Source organism: Equus caballus, chromosome 5, assembly GCF_041296265.1.
Source record: "Equus caballus isolate H_3958 breed thoroughbred chromosome 5, TB-T2T, whole genome shotgun sequence".
Classification (NCBI taxonomy): Eukaryota; Metazoa; Chordata; class Mammalia; order Perissodactyla; family Equidae; genus Equus; species Equus caballus.
Genome location: NC_091688.1, coordinates 2,716,218 through 2,737,088, shown reverse-complemented (window position 1 = coordinate 2,737,088; position 20,871 = coordinate 2,716,218). Strand labels below are relative to the sequence as shown.

Sequence of the window (20,871 nt, the reverse complement as noted above, 5' to 3'; positions counted from 1 at the left end):
ATCAAATATACGATGAGTTCAAAATATGTACCTAACTAGTTACCTAACTCTCCTTCCACCAACCCTGCCTTGGTTTCTGGGTTAATTATCAGCTTATGACCTTATGATTATAGGTTTATAATGAACATAGACTTACAAATAAGGAGAAAACATGATAGCCCACAATTGCTTTTTATTAGCTTGTCCTTCCAGCAGGGCACGACGCTGGAGGGAAACAAATAAAATCTCAATCTTTTTTACTGGTCTGACTTAAATTATAACCACACTGACTGAGTGAGCTGAATCAGCTACTTTACTAACTTGAGGGCGAAAGAGATGGAAAAGAGCCACGTGACCAACCACTCCCCCTGCTACCGTCTGGGTGGAAAAAAGCCAAGAGATCTGGGCAACCTGGTGCAGTTTAAAAACAACAAGCATCTTTTATTCTCCTTCCAGTTTCAGTGTCCAGAGGCTATGGTTAACAGGTTTTCAATGTGCAAATCATTTCATTCCTCCAAAGCCAGAGGGGAATAAAAATTGTACATCATCTCCAATCCACATTCATCAGGAGCACCCTGGGGCTTGTCATCCTGCTGGCACTGGGCCAGGTTTCAGGGTCTGGCGGAAAGAGGTCTGTAGGCTTTGGGACTTGGTGTCTGGCCCCTTGAGATGAGATTAGTTCTCCAATAACCTGAATGTCTCTAAGGGAGGCAGCAGCACACAGGCGTGGAATCCCTCTAGACAGCCAGATCGGGTGTGGGTGGGGCTAAAACCCCAGCACGTCGCTAACAGCCACAATGAAAGCTGGGGGCAGAGTTAAGAGCCTGCTGGACAGGAGTGGGAATCTGCAGAGGGACTAAGAGGAACGGATAACACACAGGGCCAAAGCAAGAGGGAAAAATGGAAAGTTATTTCTATTGATGTGAAAGACGAAGAAAAGGGAGCTCGGGGTTAGACGATGAGTAAAGAGCTCAGGACAAAGCCTTCCTTGGGGGCATGGCGGTCTCCTCTCCTCCACGGGAGTGAAGCAGGACGGGGAGAAACAGACACATGAGGCCTGGATACACCCATCCGGGAGAACGGGAGCCTCGCAGAAGACACACAAGACTTGGGGTCTCTGGACAGACAAGGGCCAAGGAAGACATCAAAGACTATTACTTGAGTAAGAATGGACAAGAGAAGGCACCTCTGAGGAACACGACAAAACCAAGTTGCATAAAGGGACCAAAGCTTTGGCCAAAGTTTTCTCGGTCAGCCAGCTGGGAAAGTCTGAGCTGACAGATGCTGCAGGGCACAGAGTGGAGCCCCTGCCACAGTGTGACGGCCGCCAGCTGGAGGCCGGGACCTGCCCACGAGGGCTGTGGACGCTTCCTCGGCCCTGGCCGCCTCGTAGCAGCAGTGAGCACATGCAAACCATCAGGCGGGGGCAGGGGGGTGGGGAGCCCCATGTGCAGCACAGGAATGGGGGAGTTAGGCTGAGGGAGCGGGGAGCCCCACGTGCAGCACAGGAAGGGGGGGTTAGGCAAGGGGAGCTGGGTGTTGCCAGTCGTTCAGGGGAGCAGAAAATGAAAAGCAGAGCTTACTTGTTGATGTTTGCAAGATAAATATCGGCTACATGACCCCCACTGGGACAGCTGGCCCCCGCTCTGGCTGTCACCTTTTCTTCAGGTGGCTCAGAAATGACCTCAATCTCAGACTTGGGGCTGGACCTCTCCACGACACCGTCCTCGCTGGGGAGAAGGGGCAGGCAGGCAGGAGGGAGGGGAAAACAACAACAACACAAAAAGCAGCGTTAAATCGGCAAGATGGCCCCCCGACACACACGCGACCCCGCACCGGCTCAGAGGCAGCAGCGACACCGGGCTGGGCTGGCTCTGCGAGCAGAGGCAAGGAGACCTAAGGGCCTTTGGAGGGTTGTTTAAATAAAAATAAATAATCCCGCTGAGTTCTGCGGGATCCCGAGCTCCTCCAGAAAGGTGGGCTAGGGCACACCTGGGCTAGAGGCATGTGCCTCCTACCCCACGCTGCTTTGCTGTGGCAGCTGTGCTGGGCCACCTCCTGGAGAAGGAGGCGGCCAGTCCAGGTGGCAGTTTATCTGCTGAGGTCCCGAGCACTGCCGGGTAAGGACAGTCAGCTCTGCGGTGGCTCTGGAGATGCCGGCGCTGAGGCAGGACACTGCCACACTCTGTCGTAGCGCATCCAGCCCCGCTTAGGGCGTCCAGCCGGTCCCAGGTCTCTCCACTGCTCTCCTGGCCCCTCTGGCTACTGATGACAAAGTGAGCCCCTTCTCCCTCACAATTCATCTTCTCTCGGTCCTGTAGTGAAGTCATAATGCTAAATTTGGGAGGGTCCTGTCCATGCACAGATGGCCACCAGGTTTGCGATGTTATCAACAGGGAGGACTTTCCCGCAGAACGAGCTGGGGAGAGGCTGGGAGGGTGCAGACTCACTCAGGATATCAACCTTTAAAAAATAATATTAAGGGAAGGACTGAAAACACTGATAGCATCGTATGCAAGGGGAGGGAGCTGGGTCAGAGGGCAAAGGGGCAGGGAGGCAGGCTTGGGTGGCCACAGGGGCCTGGGGGACATTGCTTCACAGAGCTGGAACCAACTGACGGCCCATCTGATGAAGTCTCTCTGGGACCAGTACCAGGTCATGTTCCCTTTGTTCCCTGCACCCCACATCTTTGCCCAAGTCCACCTCATCTGGGTTAAATGAACTGGGTCATTTCCACAAGGCTGCTTAAGTTAGATTTCTCCTAGAATTAAGGAATTCATCATTTTCATTTAAGTGGAAAAGCATCATCAGTGGCCCAACAGTTGAGGTTGGCATAGTTGCTTAAAAAAGAGAGAAGTAAAAATATTGTCCCAAGCTGATCTTTCCAGAAAGGAAATGTAAGTGGTTAATTAATGCGCCCTCAACACCACTCATCAGGTGCAAGTGTGGATGAGCGCTGGCTGGCACGTTTCTAAAAGGACTTGGGGGTCATGGTGGAGGAGTGACTTGTAGGGGGAACAGAGAGTTTAAAAAACAACTCTCCACTGAGTCTGGGGGTCCTTCAAGGAACAGAGTGACCTCAGGAGCATGTTGGCGCCCTGTGGGGACTGGTCTCCCTCACCCTCCTACAGTTCCAGAAATAAAGCCTCACTTCCACAGTGCAGCCAGGGACCCCTAAGCGTGCAGGGGGCCCAACGTACGTGTCTTGGACCACGATGTACTGATGGGGGATGAGCCCGTCGATGCCGTTGTGCCGGCCTTCCCACCAGTCGTCGGAAGCCCGCTGGTAGAGCAGCAGGGACGCCCCCTTCTTGAAGGACAGCTCTCGGGCTGTCCGACCCACGTAGTCAAACTTGGCGATGGCCTCGATGGGCTCGCACTCTGAGAGGGGCGGAAAAGAAGGAAACATGTTGTTGGGACTCACAGCCTCAGGAAACTGGTGGAGACGTCCAATTAGCTGACTTACAGTGGTGGGAAGATAACCTGGCATGGAAAACAAGCGCTGCACGCTCCGTACGGCAGGCGATTCCCGTGCAGCCTGTGCCATCGCCCTGAAAGCACGGGCGTGACCCTTCCTGCCGTTGCTCCTGCTGGCCCTCCGCCTGCAATCCCTTCTCTCAACTGCCTGGGGGACACCTCGACCCACCGCTCACACACCACCTGCTTCCTGTAGGAACTTCTTTGGTGTTTCCACAGCTCTATGCTGACCCCAATCATCGAATACGCATACTGTATTTGTAAGCATTATTTGATAATAATTATAAAATTATATGATTATAAAATAACTGATTATAAAATAACTCCATTAACTGTAGAATGTTTGTATTTTAAATAATTTACTTATGTTATCCATTCCCCCAGTAGCACATGAGCTTTTAGTCTCTATAAAGAGAAAAGAACTTGCCAAATCAACTGTCCAAGGAGCAAAATATGGAAAATATACTTTGTGGACAATATATGCAGAAATGCGCAGGAAAGTGATCTGAAAAATTGAAAGGGGTTTACAAACACAATGTATTTCATTTTTGTGTGAGCTTCTGCTTCTGTGAAACAGGGAGAGTAAGAGCGGCTCTTTCCCGAAGCTGTCATGAGGAGTCAGTAACAGTAAGAGCGCTCCGAACAGCCCATGCCATGCTATGCTGCGTGCGTGTTAGCCACGGTCGTCATCGTCATCATTATCATTAGCTGCTCTGGGCTGCAGGTAGAGGTCAGAGAGCAGAAAGAAGGCTCCCAGAAGCCTGGAACTGAAGTTAAAGTCGGATATTCTGGGCTGTGGAGAGAGGCTGCTTAAAAACACGACCAGGCCCAGGCAGCTGTGGCTGGTGGGTCTGCTCCTGAACAGGCGTGCAGGGCCAGAGCTGTCACTGCAGGAGGCAGACCAGAGAAGCCCATCTAAATACAGACGTGTGTCACTCAACAACCAGGAGATGTTCTGAGAAAGGCAGCACTGGGCGATTTCGTCACTCTGTGAACATCGAGTGCACTCACACAAACCTAGATGGCGGAATTGACTACACATCTAGGCTACACGGTGCTAATCTTATGGGACCACCATCGTATATGCCATCCTTCGTTGACCAAAACGTTGTTATGCAGCGTAGGACTAACCCAATCCCAGTTCTGGGCAGCCTCAGCTGCATCACTTGACCTCTCTGACCTCAGGCTTCTCAACTATAAAATAGCGGCTCTCTCTGTTTCACTGGGGGTTAGGAGATGAGACATACAGAGCTCGAGCGGAGCTGGGCACATGAGGGGCTCTAAAGAAACACGAATTTCCCTAGTTTACCTACTCCTTTCTCATAACGTGGCAAATTATCATGTTGATCCATCTGACCTCAGGATCCAAATAAGCAGTCCTAATTTTTTTCTCCTTTAAAAGCTGGCCCAGGACTGTAGAGTTCACAGCCAGGCAGGGAGCAAGGAAAGCTCTGCAGACTGTGTGCCATTTCATTCTCATGCCCAGAAAATTCTGAGGCCCCTTGTCAGCTGCTGAGACTTCCAGGGCCCAAGTGGTCCAGAAATGAAGGTGTGGAACTGTTGGAAGGAGGGGGAAATGCGCTGGCTGGACAGACCCTAATAAATCATGGGCACTGTCGAGAGGCCCGCAGATGACAGCTGCACATTCCACCTCCTGACGCACAGCCGCCAGGCTACACGGCACCCACGTGTCTATACTCTGGAAAGGGTCAATTTTTCAGTCGGCAGGCGTGGAAGTGTGTGGTTTCTGCGTCCCGATTCCCACTCCCCTCTGGCTGGCTTCTGTCGAGTTCTTGGCACCCAGCTTCTCTATTCCCCAGGCTCACTGTTTTTCAAATGAGCTCTCCTTCGCTTTGGTCTCCAGCTACCTGGCAGGAATCTGAGCTGGGAAGGGGAACTGAAATCATGCTGGCGAGACAGCCAGGCGAGACAAGGAGCTGGGAGCTGGGCGAGAAGGTTGAAGGGCTATGAAAGGTCAAGCTGTCCATCTCTGGTTTAATATGGAGACCATCCTACTTGAGAAGGTGGGCTGCCTCCCCAAGAAGGGGAAGGAATGAAAAGGAGGCAGGAGTGCCCCTGCCTGTCTTTGGGGGCTGCCGGGCAGGAGGCTCATCAGGAGCACAGGATCTACACTCCCTTCCTTCTGCTGCCCCCGGGGGCCCACAGACTCCATGCAGGGCCTCGTACCGTCGTCGCTGGTGTGGTGCTCTGCAGTCGCATCCTGGGCGGAGTCTTCAGCCGAGGCAGTCTCTCCATGTGGGCTGTCACTGCAACAGAAGCAAGAGGACCGGGGCGTCAGCGTGTGCTTACAAAATTCTCATCTTCTCCTTCAAAGCATCCTGGGAGCAAGTGCATGGAATCTCTCTCACGCTTTCTATACTCTGATTGCACACAACAGACACATGCTTATAACGAAAGAGAAGGTTCCAGAGGTTCTCTAACCTAGCTCCTGCTACAGAAATTACTTGAGATTACTTGGGACTTAGAATATATTGAGACAAACAGAAACCCTTTTGAACTTACAAATCTTTTTGAAAATACAGAACAACTCAACTCCTCAAGGGCTGTTTCTCGAGGTGAATTAGTTCCTAGAGGGAGCATAGTGGAAGAAAAACACTAAGCTTCATCACCAGGTACAACCAGATCCAAAAGTCAACTGACACTTGGAAGCTGTGTGACCCTAGGCAAGTTACTTCGTCTCTTTAAGCCTCAGCTACCTAATCTATAAATTGAGGATCACCGCCTGTGCGCCTCACAAAGCTGCGCGAAGATTCAGTGCCACACGAGGGGGTGATGAACAAGTGGCACTTCCTTTCCTTCTTTCTCACTTTGCTGGACGCCTCTAGGTTGCTTTGTGGTTCAGTCTGTGTGCTGGTGAGAAAGTGGGAGGTGAGTCACAGCAGTGGGTGGGAAGCAAGAGCAGGGGGAGAAGAGTCTGCTGTAGGCTAGCCTTGCAAGAGGGAGGGGATGGAAGCTGGGTCAGGTTCCTGAAAAGATCCATGGGGTCTAAGATCCTCCAGGATAGAGAATCGAGAATGGCCAGGGAAATTGCTAGCAAAGTCGTTTCTACTCCTGATCACCTGGCTCATGGACTTCAGAGTGCATGGGGACGGGCACCTGGAAGTTCTCATTTCCTGAAAAGGAGAGGAAAACCCCACTCATTTCTAAAGTTCCTTTCTCCGGAGTCGGTAGTGACAAGTGAGCCTTTCCAGGCAGTTCTGAGGAAGCACCACCCCCTCAACCCTACAGCCTGGCCTCGCAGGTTCTGCCTTAGAGCCTGCAGCCTCTTGCTCCCCATGGGACGGGTTTTTCTCTCCTAGAAAGTTCCCCAAAAACCAGGGCCCAGGTCAGAACTCATCCCATGTGAAGCAAGTCAGTTCAAGGAGGTTCTTCAGACTTCAGAACATTCTGGGAGAATATCAACAGGGATTCCTCTTGTCAAAAAATGTGGGCACAAATCTCACTGTTTTCTGGCCCTAAAAACCCTCTGATGAGTTTGGTGACATTCTGGAAACCCTCAGGGCCCCAGGGGTGCACAGAGCAAAGGCTCACTTTCCCCCAGGGCTCCAAGTTTGTTTACATGGCCATCCACTGAGGTGGCAGTTCTCAAACTTTAGGGAGTCCCGGATGGCTTGTTAAAAACATTGCCTCACCCCAGAGTTTCTGATTCACTAGGTCTGGGAAGAGCCAGAGGGTTGGTATTTCTAACCAGTCCCATGTGACGTGGATGCTGTTGGTCTGGGGACTCCCTGAGAACCATTGCTCTCAAGTAAAGGCAAGATGATGCTTTTTAAGGTCCCTTCGAGCCCTAAAATCCTATGCTTCTCTTGTTCCACACTCACGCCCCAGCAACACCCCCAGGGCCACCAACACCCATGGTCTCAGAAGAAGCCCTGCATGGCACACAGCAGGCCATCCTAGAAAACCGGGTTCCAGTTTCAGGGCTGGTAAGGCGGCGAAATGGGGTTGGCTTCTCCTCTCCACAGCTGCGGGCATGCCAGGCAGCCTGGTGCTCCCTCCTCCTGGCTGCTCTGGTCCCCCAGCCATTCTCCAGGATTCTTGGGCTCCAGCCCCGCTTTTGCCACCCTTCCCTCACCTCCTTCATTGGTCTTAGCCTACTTCACTGGCACTTCTCTCTCTTCCCAAAGAAGAGGAGAGGCTGGGAGCCTTCTGGGTGAGTGTGAATCAGTGTTTAGATGGTTCCTCTTACCCAGGGTCACTTATTCTTGATCCTTTGCTTCTCGCCTCCCACCCAGTCTGTGCTAGTAACGTTCCCTGACTAATCTTGTGGTTTTTCCAGAGGCTGCTAATAAATCTCAAATGCACAACATGCAACAGGGGGCTGGGGAGAAGACCTTGGAGAGGACTGTGCCCTCCCATCCGTGCCCTGGGAGCCACCCCCTCCCAGGGCTCTGTCTGTTCCACTGGGCTGTGACGGGGGAGCCGGTCCGTGGGGGCCTCCGTGTCCTGGGATGGGTCCGGAGCCTGCAGCAGTTTGGCATTTGAAAAGTGGGGTGGGGGCAGACTTTAGAAGGAAGGTCAAGCAGGAGCTGGGAACACTATTTCACAGCTTTCCAACACTCCTGTAAGGGAAACCACCCCCCCAAGTCACATGCACAAGGACAGCTCCCAGATCGCACCAGCCAGTAGGCTGAGACCTGAACAACCACCCCAGTCCCCACCCCTCTGTGACAAAAAGCTTTCTCGCCAAGCTGGCAAGCCTAGGTTTCTCCAGCTCAGACCCAGATGCTGGGATCTGCAGGACGGTGGAGGAGACAACCCAGGGATGTCAGTGATATTTTTATGTTCACAGACACATGAATATCACTTTCTGCACTCCTTGGGCAGAAGGCTCCTTCAGGGAGAAGCACAGACCAACTGGCCTCTAATTAGGTAAACAACCTCCCCTGTCCTCCCCCACCTCAGTCGATCGCAATGGGGCTGGCTGAATTGGTTCCAGATGTTGACTTCAGATGGAATCCGATTTGGGCTGGCTTATGCTTTCAGCCCAGGCTGAAACACTATTTAGGGGAAGCAGGGAGGGGGAGCAGGAGGAGGAGGTAAGGGACATTACAGAGCAAAAGAGAGAGGCAGTTGTCTCTGTGTTATTGGAAAAATGCCTTGGCACGTGGAATCCGGGTTGGGAGGGGTAGTGTGGGGCAGTGGATGGCGCCCTGCACCAAGACACGAGAGCAGGTTGGATTGGTCTGAAGGACCGTCACTGGCCTCTCGGGGCTGCACTGGCCTTCTCTGTAGAATGGAGGCAGTGATTCATTATTTGTCCAAAAGGAGGGGCTAGGACAGACGTACCCAGGATCCCCTCACCTCTGCTCCCAGGCGAGGGCAGCCGGTGGTCCTGGTTCAGGGAGGGGCGGCGCCTAACCTTCCGAAAATGGGGCGGACTCCTCCTCCTCTTTACAGATTTCTGAAATCATTCTACATTCTTATTGTACAGACTCACGGTCAGGAAGTCATGCCTCAGACTTAAGTCTTCCCCAAAAGAAAGAAATCCCCTGGGACCTGGGCCTGCTCCTCTCACAACACACAGCACAGAGCAGGAGCCTGAGAGACACTGCTGACTGACGACAGCGGGTCTAGACACAACTTCATAGAATCTCCTTTCTTGGAGATTTTGATGTTACTATTATTGCCGTCATTGTCTTTCAGGATGGTCCTTCACCACTCAGAACTCGTGAAAAGGGAGGTGGCACGCAGTGGCATGTACTCCGCAGGCTGGGTCAAGGTGGGTACTGCCTGCACCGTCCCCAGATCCCGGCAGCTTGAGGCCCCTGGGAGTGGGAGGGGGGAGGATGTGCTGGTCCCTCTGGTCTCGCCTGGCCATCTGGCCCCCACACCGTGTGTGCTGGTGACGCCCTCCCTCCCCCAGCCCTGAGCCCCCTACCAGTAATCCTCCGTGCTTCCTCCTCTGCTATAGATGGGGCCCTCCAGCTCCCTGGGGTTTGGGAAGACGTGCTCATGCTGGATGATGATGGTTTTGATCAGCTCGTTCACGTGGGTTTGGCAGGACACCTGGTCGTGGCCCTCCGGCACCGACATCAGCGAGGGCCCGAAGCAGATGGCGAGGTTGTAGGGGTCCATCATGTTCTCTTCACTGAACTGTGATAAACTGGAGGAGAAGGGAAAGGGCAAGCTGGAAAGCACTCGCATGAACGCCCGGAGGACAGCATCAGAGGAGGCACTGCCAAGAACAAGAGCAGAAGTTCCACAAACTGCCACTTGCTTTGCGCGGGGTGTCAGAGCCCCTCTAGAACGCTGGCGAGGGAGAAGAGAATGACCACCAGGATGGTCATTCAGGAGCCGGGAAAGGCAAAGTGGAAGCATCTCCGTGCAGGTCTCACCTCTCCTCTCTCTCCAGCTCCCCATTCAAACCCTACTCACCCCCACATTACCCCTCACCCCAGATCTTATCCACCAAATGCCCCCTGCGTGAGAACACACCACCCCGCAGAGCGGGTACGGCTCCCGCACACCAACCCACTGAGCTGACAGCAGACGGAGACCCTCAGGTTGCCCTGGAAATGACAGGGTCAGGGGACACGGGCATTGTGGGTTGTGTACTTTCCTGCATAGCAAAATAATCAAATTAGTAGGGATAGTCCATTCCAAGCTCTAGACTTATTAAAAAAAATAGCCAACCAATTAGCATTTGTATTTTGCCAAGCCAGGGAATTTCTTTCTGAAACGGCTAACGCGACTGTTCCTTGTTTCCGTAATATCCTCCTCTATAATTACATTCAGGATTTATTCAGGAAAAGGTCAGCATGCTGTTCAGCTTCTGCTCAGGCTTCTCTGGATGCGGTCTGACTTCACTATCGGGTATTTGTTTATTCTGTGAACTCCCCCTTTTCAGCCAGCAGCTGCTCCAGCCACACCTCCAGCCTTGGCCAAGGACCTGAGCCTGGCAGTGAGCCGCTAAGCCTGATGCGTCCCCACTGGTCTCTGTCTGTCCACGCACTGAAGGCTGGGCCAGCTCTGGATATGTCCTCCCACCCCACAGTCTGCAGAGCTGTGAGCTCTGCCTCCCCCATGGGCACCAGCAGGAAGTCCCCAGCACCTGATTCTGACAGATCCTGAGAAGACACGAAGGCCCTCCGATGCTGAACCAGAAGCCTGAGACTTAGCTGTCTTCATCTGAGTGGCTATTCTTCAGAACTGGGCAGAGTTCCTTCCTAGGAAATCCTGTATCCAGACTCAGATTACCAAGCTGGTCTCTCTGGAACTCAACGGTTCTCTTCTCTACTGAAGATTCTGACACATCCTCCGCCCCCCTTAGAGAATCACTGCAGGACATGTGGAGCGGCACAGTGCATGGGAACACTGTCACAGGGAGAACAGCTGTCAGGGCTGAGAATCCCTGCTCTCCAGGACCCAGTCCAGGCAGGGAGGCCAGCGAGGGGCGAGCTTACAGATCTCAGTGGCTGGAATGCTTCAGAGGAGCTGTTAAAGATTTAATTTTACAATCCTTCCCTGGCTCCTGAGTTAAAAGAGAGCAGAGATTCAGAAAAGGCTGGAGGAATTTTCCAAGCCTACTTCTTAGTCAAAGAAAAACTGGAGAGACAAGAGAGCTAATTACCTGGGTAACCTCAGCAGGATCAACTGAGGCGCTAGGTGCCACAGGGCCAGAGCTGTAGCTAACCCCAGGCTAGCGGTTCCTGGCGTCACGGAAGGACAAAGAGGAGGAGAGCCCTGTTTCTTTAGTGTGATCTGACAACGTTTTGGGAACATGGAAGAAAACCAGTAGTTTCTGGGAAGCCCGTGGAAAAAGGAAAACAAACTCATGCCCTGACAGTCCCAGTCCAAGCTCTGAGAGAGGAAGAGCCTTGCCAAGCTCAGCAAGGCAAGGACAGTTCAGTCCACGGGGCTGCGGCGCCCAGGGGCTGGCGGGGGACACACCTTCATGTGGTCTGCAGGGCCAGGTCCATTTCTTACTCCCATTAAAACATGGACCAGGACCCTTCTCTCTCCTCCAGTCGACACCAGAACACCTAGGTTCAGGAGCAAAAGCCATGGTTCTTAACTATTTGGGGAACATAGGCTCCTTCAAGAATTTGACAGAAACTAGAGGTTCTCGCCCAAGAAAAATTCATATATGTGCACATACAAATGCACACAATTTCATATATAATACAATGGTGATAATAATCCTCAAACACCTTCAAGGCTGTACCCAGTAAAGATCTCAAACACTGGAGTTTTAAAGAAATATCTAAAATGGATAACACACTGGTAAGAGCTCCCTCTTTAAAATAAAAACATTTTTTTCGTGTTGACTTGTAGACACGCCATCTCCTCTAAGAGGTATGCTGTATTTCTATAGTTTCCATCCATGATATTAGTGAATTCTCCTAATTGCTTTGAACTCACCATCCTTTGTGCATCTTAGAAAGGCTGAGCGCTGTGGTTAGGAACACAGGCCTTTCTGGGGGAATGAGAAAATCAGGATTGGTGTGGGAAACTTGTTTTTCATCGTGTACTTTTCTGGACTTTTTACTTTTTAGTGATGCGCATCTGTCTCTTTGATTAAATTGAAAAAGAAAAGGAAAACATCCCAAGAATTTTGGAGTCAAACAGATCTGGCTCTGAGGCCGAGTTCCAGCACGACCCAGTTCCGTGACTCTGTCCTAGTTCCACAGTGTCTCCACTGTGAAATGGGGACAATTCTGGGCCTCCTTTCTGGGCTGTTGGGAAGATTAAATGAGGTAATACACGCAAAGCATGGAGCGCTGTGCCTGGCACAGAGGTGGTGTTCCCTAAACATTTTCTATAATTGTATATCCTGATTGCTTCCTGATGTAGGACCCTCGATCCTAGTCAGGGATTGGGAAGCAGAGCCGCCCACACTCCGCAGCGCCTGATTGACGGGAGTCTGCCCATCTTCTCCTGACAGGCTTATCCAACATGCCGAGAGCTCCAGATCCCAGAATCAAAACCTGAAGGGCTCAGGGAGAGCACTAAGCTCTGGACAGGCTATTTTAAATACATAACATTTCACTTAAAAACTCTCAACTTCAAGGGGCCGGCCTGGTGGTGCAGTGGTTAAGTGTGCACGTTCCACTTGGGAGGCCTGGGGTTCGCTGGTTGGGATCCCGGGTGCAGAGATGGCACTGCTTGGCAAGCCATGCTATGGCAGGCATCCCACATGTAAAGCAGAAGAAGATGGGCAAGGATGTTAGCTCAGGGCCAGTCTTCCTCAACAAAAAGAGGATTGGTGGTGGATGTTAGCTCAGGGATAATCTTCCTCAAAAAAAAAAAAAAGTAAATAAATAAATAATAAAGTAAATAAATAAATAATAAAGTAAATAAATAAATAAATTGGTAACCCTCATAAAAATCTTGGGGGAAAAAAAAAAACCTCTCAATTTCGTGGGCCTCAGGGGTTTGATGTGGCAACAACTGACAGACTATGGGTAAGAGTATGCATCAGGGCTGATCTGAGGTTTGAAAGGGATGAAGGGAAACTATCATTTGCCACAGCCCCATGCAAACGCAAGGCTGAGACGCCATGAGGCTTTTAAAAGTGTTCAGAATGGGAGACACCACACTCCCCTCTACAAATCCATGAGTTACAGCCTTCCCTGCACCTCCGCAGAAGGGAGACAAGGGGTGAAAGGTAATTGTGAGGCGACAACTCCTAGGGAGACGAGGAGTGAAAGGTCATTGGGGCTGATTCCTTCTGACGGTCCTTCAAAGGCACTGTCCCACTCTCCTTGCCTAGCACGCTGCCTGTCCCCGTCCAACATCCTCCCCAACCTATTAACCGACTTGCCCCTGTGCCCTGACGTGCTGCCTGCCTTCCCGTGCAGTCAATTCCACCTTTCCTCACCTCTTCAGGAGCATCACTCCAGCACCGGCCTTGCTCTCTCCATTATCAGTTTTTCTTCTCTACTGGGTCATTCCCACCAGCATACAAATGAGCAGTAATACCTCCATCTTAAAAAAATCCTCTCTTAACCCCATATCCACACCAAATTACTATCTCATTTCTCTCTTCCTCTTTATAATCAAGTTCTTTGAGAGTTGTCTGTACCTGCTATCTCTGATTCTCTGATTCTTCTCCATTCCTTCTGTTATGGACTGAATTGTAACCCCCCCAAATTCTTATGTTGAAACCCTAACCCCCGAGTATGACTGTATTTGGAGACAGCGCCTTTAAGGACATAGTTAAGGTTAGATGAAGTCAATAGGTGAGGCCCTAGTGCAACAGGACTGGTGTCTGTGAGGAGGAAAAGACGCCGAGCTCCCTCCCGCCCCTGCACATGGAGGGAAGGCCCTGTGAGGGTGCAGCGAGACAATGGCTGCCCGTGAGCCACAGAGACAGGTCTCTCCAGAAAACCACCCTGCTGGTACCTTGATCTTGGACTTCCGGATTCCAGAACTGTGAGAAAATAAATGTCTGTTGTTTAAGCTGTGCAACCTGTGGCATTCTGTCACAGCTGCCCTGGCAGCCTCATACACCTTCCCTCGTCCCCGCTCCTCCTTTCCCTCTTTATTGTGGTAAAATACACACAACATAAAACTTATCATTTTAATCATTTTCAAGTGTACAATCCAGTGGCATTTAGCATATTCACAATGTTGTGCAACCATCACCACTATCTAGTTCCAGAACATGTTCATCACCCCAAAGGAGACCTCGTTCCCACTAGCAGTCCCTCCCCTTTGTGCGCTCTCCCCAGTTCCTGGACACACAAATCTGCTCCGTGTATCCATGACTTTGCCTATTCTGGATGCTCCACATAAATGGAGTCATACAATACGTGGTCTTTTGTGACTGTCTTCTCTCACTCAGCACCCTGCTTTCTAGGTTCATCCACGTTGTCGCCTATGTCAGCACCTCACCCCTTTTCAGGACTGAATACGACCCCACTGTATGGGCCTACCACATTTTGTTTATCCGTCATCAGCACCCTTTCTCTCCTGAGCCGACAGCATCAGGATTTTGCCCCTTCCACTCCACTAAGATCATGCTCATCAGGGTCACCAGGCTATCCATGCTGCTGAGTCAGTTCTCAGTCTTTTTCTTAGTTGATCTGTCAGCGCATTTAACTCAGTTATCACATCCTCCTTGAAACTTTCTCCAGGCGGCTTCTGGGGCACCATTCTCTCTCAGTTTCCCTACTGTCACCTGCTCAGTGGGTGTCCTCCGACCACTGTGTATTACAGAACAAACCCTCACCCCGACCCTTAGCACTCTCCAGCCCCCTTGCCTGCTTTATTTCCCTCTGGCATATGCCAAGTATACTTATTAGTTTTGTCTGTCTTCCTCCAATGGAACACAGCTCCGTGAGGGCAGAGGCCGTGGCTGCTGGGAGCAGTCTTAGGTAGCCAGCACCTAAACAGCGTGTGGCACACAGTAGATGCTTAATAAATACATGTTAAACAAATAAGTGAATAAATACACGAGCATCTGTGAGTCCCCAAGGCAATCCAGCCGCAGTTCTACTTGCCCATCGGCATACAGAAGCCAAAACACTGCTTGTGACAGTCAGAAGAGCAGCCCAGACAGAATCTTTCCAAACCAGGAGGCACCTGAGATCGGTGAGGTCTAGAGGGAGACTCAGCTCCTCTGGAGAGCAGGGGGCAGCCTTAACCATGAGAGAGAAGCACCGATGATTCCCTCTTAGATCGCAGGGCAGAGTTTGAGGCCCTAGAGTGTGCTTCTGGGACTTTCACGTGCACGTGACTCATAGCGGACCTTGTTAAAATACAGATTCTGATTCATAGGCCTTGGGAGGGGCTGAGATTCTGCATTTCTAACAATCTCCCAAATGATGCTGATGCTGCTGGTCTGTGGACCTCACTTGATCAGCAAGAGACTAGAAGACTATATTGTTTGACACGTGAAGAAGTCAGCTTTCAGAAGGCAAGCCGAGGAGTCAGCTGCAGTGAGGGGGAGCTACCTACGCTTTGCTGGGGGGCAAAAACTCGCTGGGCAGGACAGATGCTGTGGCAGGCAGCCTCTAAAATGAACTCCATGGTCTCTGCCTCCTGGTATTCATGCTCTGACCTGAGAAAGGTAATTCCCTCCCTTTGAGTGTGGGCTAGATTTAGTGACTCTTCTACTGAATGGAATGTGGCAGAAGTAATGGGATGTCACTTCTGAGATCAGGTTACAAAAGATCGTAGCTTCTGTCTTGGGAGCTGTCTCACTTACTCGCTTGGAGAGAAGCCAGCTGCCATGCTGTGAGCAGCTCTATGGTGAGGCCCACGTGGTCAACAACAGGGAGGCCTCTGGCCAACAGTCAGCCAGGAATAGAGGTCCTCAGTCCAACAACCTGCAAGGAACTGGATCCTGCCAGCATCACATAAGTGAGCTTGGAAGGGAAGCTTCCGCCAGTCGAGCCTTCAGAAGACACTGCAACCCTGTACCTGCCACCCTCACTCCAACCTCACAAGGCTGGTGCCAGAGGCCTCAGAAAGCCTGCACCTGGACTCCTGACCCACAGAAACTGGGATGTAATAATAAATGCTTGCTGTTTTAAGTTTCTAAGTTTTAGGGTAATTTGTTACACAGCAGTAGATAATCAATGCAGATCCTAAGAAAGGATATTAATAATTAACAAGGCCTGCTGGACATATATATATACACTACACACACACACACACACAAATATATGTATTAGTTTTTTGGGTTCCTTGAGATTGAGGATGTGTACAACCCAAGAAAAAGACCATAGCCAGAAATCAAGTACACACCCGCCCCAGGACGCAGAACAACAAAGGAGAAGGGTCTTGAAAGTCTGGGCCCAGGCAGAGTCTCCATCAGGAGCTACGTGCCAACTACTGCTATACCTACAGGGTAAGTGCACACTTAACATCCGTCATCTTTCCACGGAGGTCGTCTTCTCCATCACTTGTGTCCTGTGCTCCATTTATTATTTCAGGAAACACTGTGGCTATTAATGCTGCATCTTTTCAGTGAAATACTTTCACCAGAAAAAAAAAGTAAAACGGAAGCAAACATTTGAATTCCCAGGTTTCCCGCAAGAGTGGCTACCATCTCCAGGTCTGCATGATGCTGCCTCTGTCGTTTCTCCCCTCCTGCAAGCTCCCCACTGCTCTGAGCAAGAAGAAAACGTGGGGAGGAGGATGAGGCCATTGTACTCACACACAGTCACCTCAGGATCTCCCTGCTCACCCTGCCTGTTCACTCACCACTGTCAGGCCTCCTTGCACTGGGCGAGCAGACACAGCTCACTTTGAGGGCAGGTGTTGGTCAACGATGAGAGACAAGGACTGGCAGCCCTGAGGGGACTGACTGACTCGAGAGTGGTTGCCAGAGTTTCCATCTCTGTCAGTCTAAACTGGCAGCCTGTGAACAGACACAGCCATGTGGAGGCGGTGGGCTGCACAGCTAGGGTGTTCTGTTGCTCGGCAGGGCCAGCAGCAGGGCTGAAGGACGGTGTGGGTGCCCCGGAGAGGCCTCAGGCAGGGGCCGTGAACCCAGATGCCTGCAGGGCCAGGCCGACTGCGAACTCGTCAGCAAGCTGAGCCTCATGAGACGGCGCTAAGCTTGTACTCCTTCGAAGCAGAGACCAAACTGACTCTGTGAACTCTTCATCTTCACAAAGAAACATGTGCTAAAGCACCCTAGCCCCTTGGTCTAAGTTTTGTCTTCTCTCTTTGGATGGATTCACAGATCTAGAGAAACGTTTCTCCACTATACGAAAAACCACAAAGCAAGAGTGACGATAAATGGCCCCTGAATCCAGCCTTGGCACCGTGGAGCATCGGGAGGGCTGGGACGGTGGTGAACCAGGGAGAGCCGGGCCGCCTCGTCCAGGCAGCACCCCTTCCTCCACAGGGAGCTGCTGCCATGTGGGCATGCACGTCCAGTGCTGCCAGATCTACTAATGTGTACAAGAGAAGCTAGAAATCTAGATATTTTTTAAGTAAAATACTCTAATATTTAAATGTTTCAATGTTTTGAAGACACAGCGGGCTGAAAGGAAACAGTCAATGGGCCTTATCTGGCCCCCAGGTCGCCCACTTATAACCTCTGGTCTAGGATGTGCAGGGAGAAGCTGCAGCGAAAGCAACTTGAGAAGACAGAGGGGCCCAAGAAGAGAAGTACCAAGGATACAAGAATGTCCTTGCTTGTTGCCTTTGCTGCCACGTGAGGACTCCAATGCCTGCCCTGGGCGAGTGCGCACTGCTTGGTCAGGAAGAAACGCCCTGTCAAGCCCCAGGCTCCTCTGGTCCTCAGACCTCTCTTCTGGGTAGAGTCACTCCCGGGAGGTCAGCTAAACAGCACCAACATACGATGCCTCCATACTGACATCTCCACTCCAGGCTTCTCCTGAGCCTCAGGTTCAGCTGCCTACTTAGAATCTCCGCTTGGAGGCCTAACAGCACCTCAAATCAACATGCCCACATCGGCACCTTCTCTCCATTCCTTCCTCCACAGCTTGTCTCCCCCAAAGCCATAAATGGCATTACTACTTCCCTGCTGCTCATGTCAAGAATTTAGAATTTCTTTCTTTCCTCATACTCTACATCCTCCCATCAGCAAATCCCGTCAATGCCATGTTCAAAACAGGTCCCAAACCTGGCCCTCCTGACCACCCTCCAGCATCCCCTCCCCAGGCTGAGTCACCAACACCTCGGACCGAGACCGCACAATAGTCTTTGAAGTGGTCTGCCTGTCTCTCTTCACGGCCCTCTGCGACAACTTCTGCACAGAGCAGCTGATAGGTCCTAAGAATACATAGAGATCTGGGCCAGCGCCACGGCCGAGTGGTTAAGTTTGTGTGTTCTGCTTCGGCGGCCCGGGGTTTCACCGGTTTGGATCCCAGGAGAGGACATGGTACCGCTCATCAGGCCATGCTGAGGCGGCGCCACACGTAGCAGAACCAGAGGCACCCACAACTAGAATATACAACTATGTACTGGGGGGCTTTGGGGAGGAGAAGAAGAAGAAGAAGAAGATTGGAAACAGAAGTTAGCTCAGGTGCCTTTAAACAAAAAAAATCAGATCCCAACACTCTTCTGCTTAAACCCTTCCAATGGCTTCCCAAATCCACAACTGCAACCCCACGCCTCTCAGGTTCAATGGTGGCCAATGTTCCTGCGTCTCCTTCCTTTCCTTCATTTCGGCTGCTGCTTGGACCCTGCCTCTGAGCGAGGCCTCTGCTGACCACCCCTCTCAGGGGCTCTCCCTCTTTCATCCCTGACCCAATCAGACCCCTGCAGTCTATTTCATATCTACATTTCTTTATTTTTCTTATAAATACTTATCACCACCTGACATATCTGTTCTCTGTCTCCTACCCTGGAATGTGAGCTGAGTGACATCAGGGCTTTCGTCTCTTATTTCACAGTGTGTTCCTACAGCCTACAGCTGTGCCCAGTACATGGGAGCTACTCAATCAATAGTTGGTGGGCTGGATGTCTCAACAGGTCCCTGTGTAAACTTCCAGGGGCCGAAGCCAAGGCCTGACCCAGCTGCTCACTGGGAAGTCTACTCACTGACTGAGGAAGGCAAAGAGGTATCTCATGATGATCAGAGTGGTTTTGGGCAGGACCAGGAGGACCTTCCGGATGTGCAGAGCTCTCTCCTGCAGGTTGTCCATTGCTGAAAGGAGAAAGCCATGCGTTATCCTCCACTGTGGCTGAGATCCCAGGGAGCAATGGTAAGACGCCCTTACTACTGGCAGGTACAATCCAGAGGAAGGCCAGGTCACGGCCACAAGCAGTGGTGCCGTGTAAGGAGTCCCATTCCTGTAGCTCCTTGGGGCTGGGCTGCTGCCATAGGGCACATGCTGGGCTCTAGACACTTCCTGAGGCAGGACTTCAGGTTTATGCTCCTTGGGCACAGAAGGGGTTGGAGATGTTCCCTACAGCATCTACCACCCTCTTATTAAAACAACCACAGACAAGCAGCTGTCCATAAATCTGCTACAACTGCTCGACTCCCAGCCTTGGAGGGTCCACACGTGGGGAGGGAGAGAGGCTGTGCAGGTCTTGTCCTGCTAGCTCTACACATGCGTCACCTCATCCTTTGGGTAAATCTGGCTTATCCTCTCTCCTCCCTTATCTTCAGTGGGGAGGGGTAGAATGTGGCCAGGGGCAAGAAATGGTAGAAATTACTACTTGTATAAGTAGTGATATCAGGGGAGAAGACCAGAGAAGTTTCCTGACTCATGTGCTGCGGACAGATTAATCACAGGCATGGCTCTAAGCTGGTGGCCTCCATCATGGCCAGCCTCCCCACTTCACAGTGTGCCATGTGGATGCTGTCATTTTCTATGAGTGCCTTTATGTGAAAAAGAAACGGGAAGCCGTGGATCAGGAGCACATCTCAAGGGAAGAACTGGGCAGCCAAGGCATCTTGCCCTGTCTTGATAGCCCCAGTCCACTAAGATGCTCTACCTAGGCCCAGGCCTAGAAAAGGACACGAAGACACGAGGGGTGCATATACCTAATCACCAGAGAACTCATTTCCACTAGACTCCCACAAATAGCTGGTCAACAAATAAAACATGAGGGCTTCCTGAATGCTCTTTCTCTCTCAGAACAACAGAGAGGGACAATGCTCGGGGCATATACTGAGTCAAACTGGAAACTCGGGGGGCATGAAGACTCCGGTCCATCTGGAAAGAAAGACCTTTTCTCCATTTCCAAGGCCACTGCCTTCTCCAGCCTCTGAAGCCATCATTCCAGTGGGGTCTGCTTCCAGTGTTAATCCAAGTTTCCATGGAAAACAAATGAAGGATGTTCCAGTATCATGATCTAAACTAAATGGCCTGGGCTGGCCTGGTGGCACAGCGGTTAAGTTTGCACGTTCCGCTTCAGCAGCCTGGGGTTTGCCGGTTCGGATCCCGGGTGCACCGCTTGGCAAAAACCCATGCTGTGGTAGGCGTCCTACATATAAAGTAGAGGAAGATGGTAATGGATGTTAGCTCAGAGCCAGTCTTCCTCAGCAAAAAGAGGAGGAGTGGCAGTAGTTAGCTCAGGGCTAATCTTCCTCAAAAAAAAAAAACCCAAAAAACCCCTAAATGGCCTGGAATAGCTTTTCAAGACCCAAATTTTAGAATAAGAAACAGAGAACCCCTAAGAAGGATAAAGTAGAGACTGTATCTCTCTCCGGGAAAACAGCGCATGGCTCCTTTTAAATGTGCAGAGGGCTTTCATTCCTAGAACACACACAACACGTCTGGAGGGAAGCCATGCCATGTTCAAAGCAGAAGCAGGACAGGTTTGCAACACCTGTGCTTTCTCCCTTTGTATCAGGAAAAGCACAGCACTAATGTCTAAGCTTCCAATAGCCGAAAAGGATGCCGTCTTCCATATGAATACAAATGTATTTTACTGAAGAAAGGTAAAGCCCTGTGAAACAAAGGAGTTTAGGGTGAATCAGAAAGAAAAAAGCCAGGATCCCTGACTGTGGACCTA

The 20,871-nt window shown here is 51.2% G+C and overlaps 1 protein-coding gene across 19 annotated transcripts in view; it reads right to left on the bottom strand.

The window, feature by feature from the left end:
• The window catches only part of SRGAP2 (SLIT-ROBO Rho GTPase activating protein 2), a 236,803-nt gene that overhangs the window by 7,747 nt on the left and 208,185 nt on the right, over window positions 1–20,871 (bottom strand). For 16 of the 19 annotated variants that reach the window (XM_023640439.2, XM_023640440.2, XM_070266562.1 and 13 more), the window contains 5 exons: window positions 18,946–19,051; window positions 9,359–9,583; window positions 5,644–5,723; window positions 3,180–3,360; window positions 1,563–1,709 (listed from right to left, as the gene is read on the bottom strand). In XM_023640439.2, the coding sequence (XP_023496207.1) occupies window positions 1,563–1,709; window positions 3,180–3,360; window positions 5,644–5,723; window positions 9,359–9,583; window positions 18,946–19,051 (739 nt within the window). Of the gene's footprint in view, window positions 1–394; window positions 2,443–3,179; window positions 3,361–5,643; window positions 5,724–9,358; window positions 9,584–18,945; window positions 19,052–20,871 lie in introns of those variants that run through there. The other 3 variants (XM_070266566.1, XM_070266567.1, XM_070266568.1) reach the window with 1 other exon arrangement.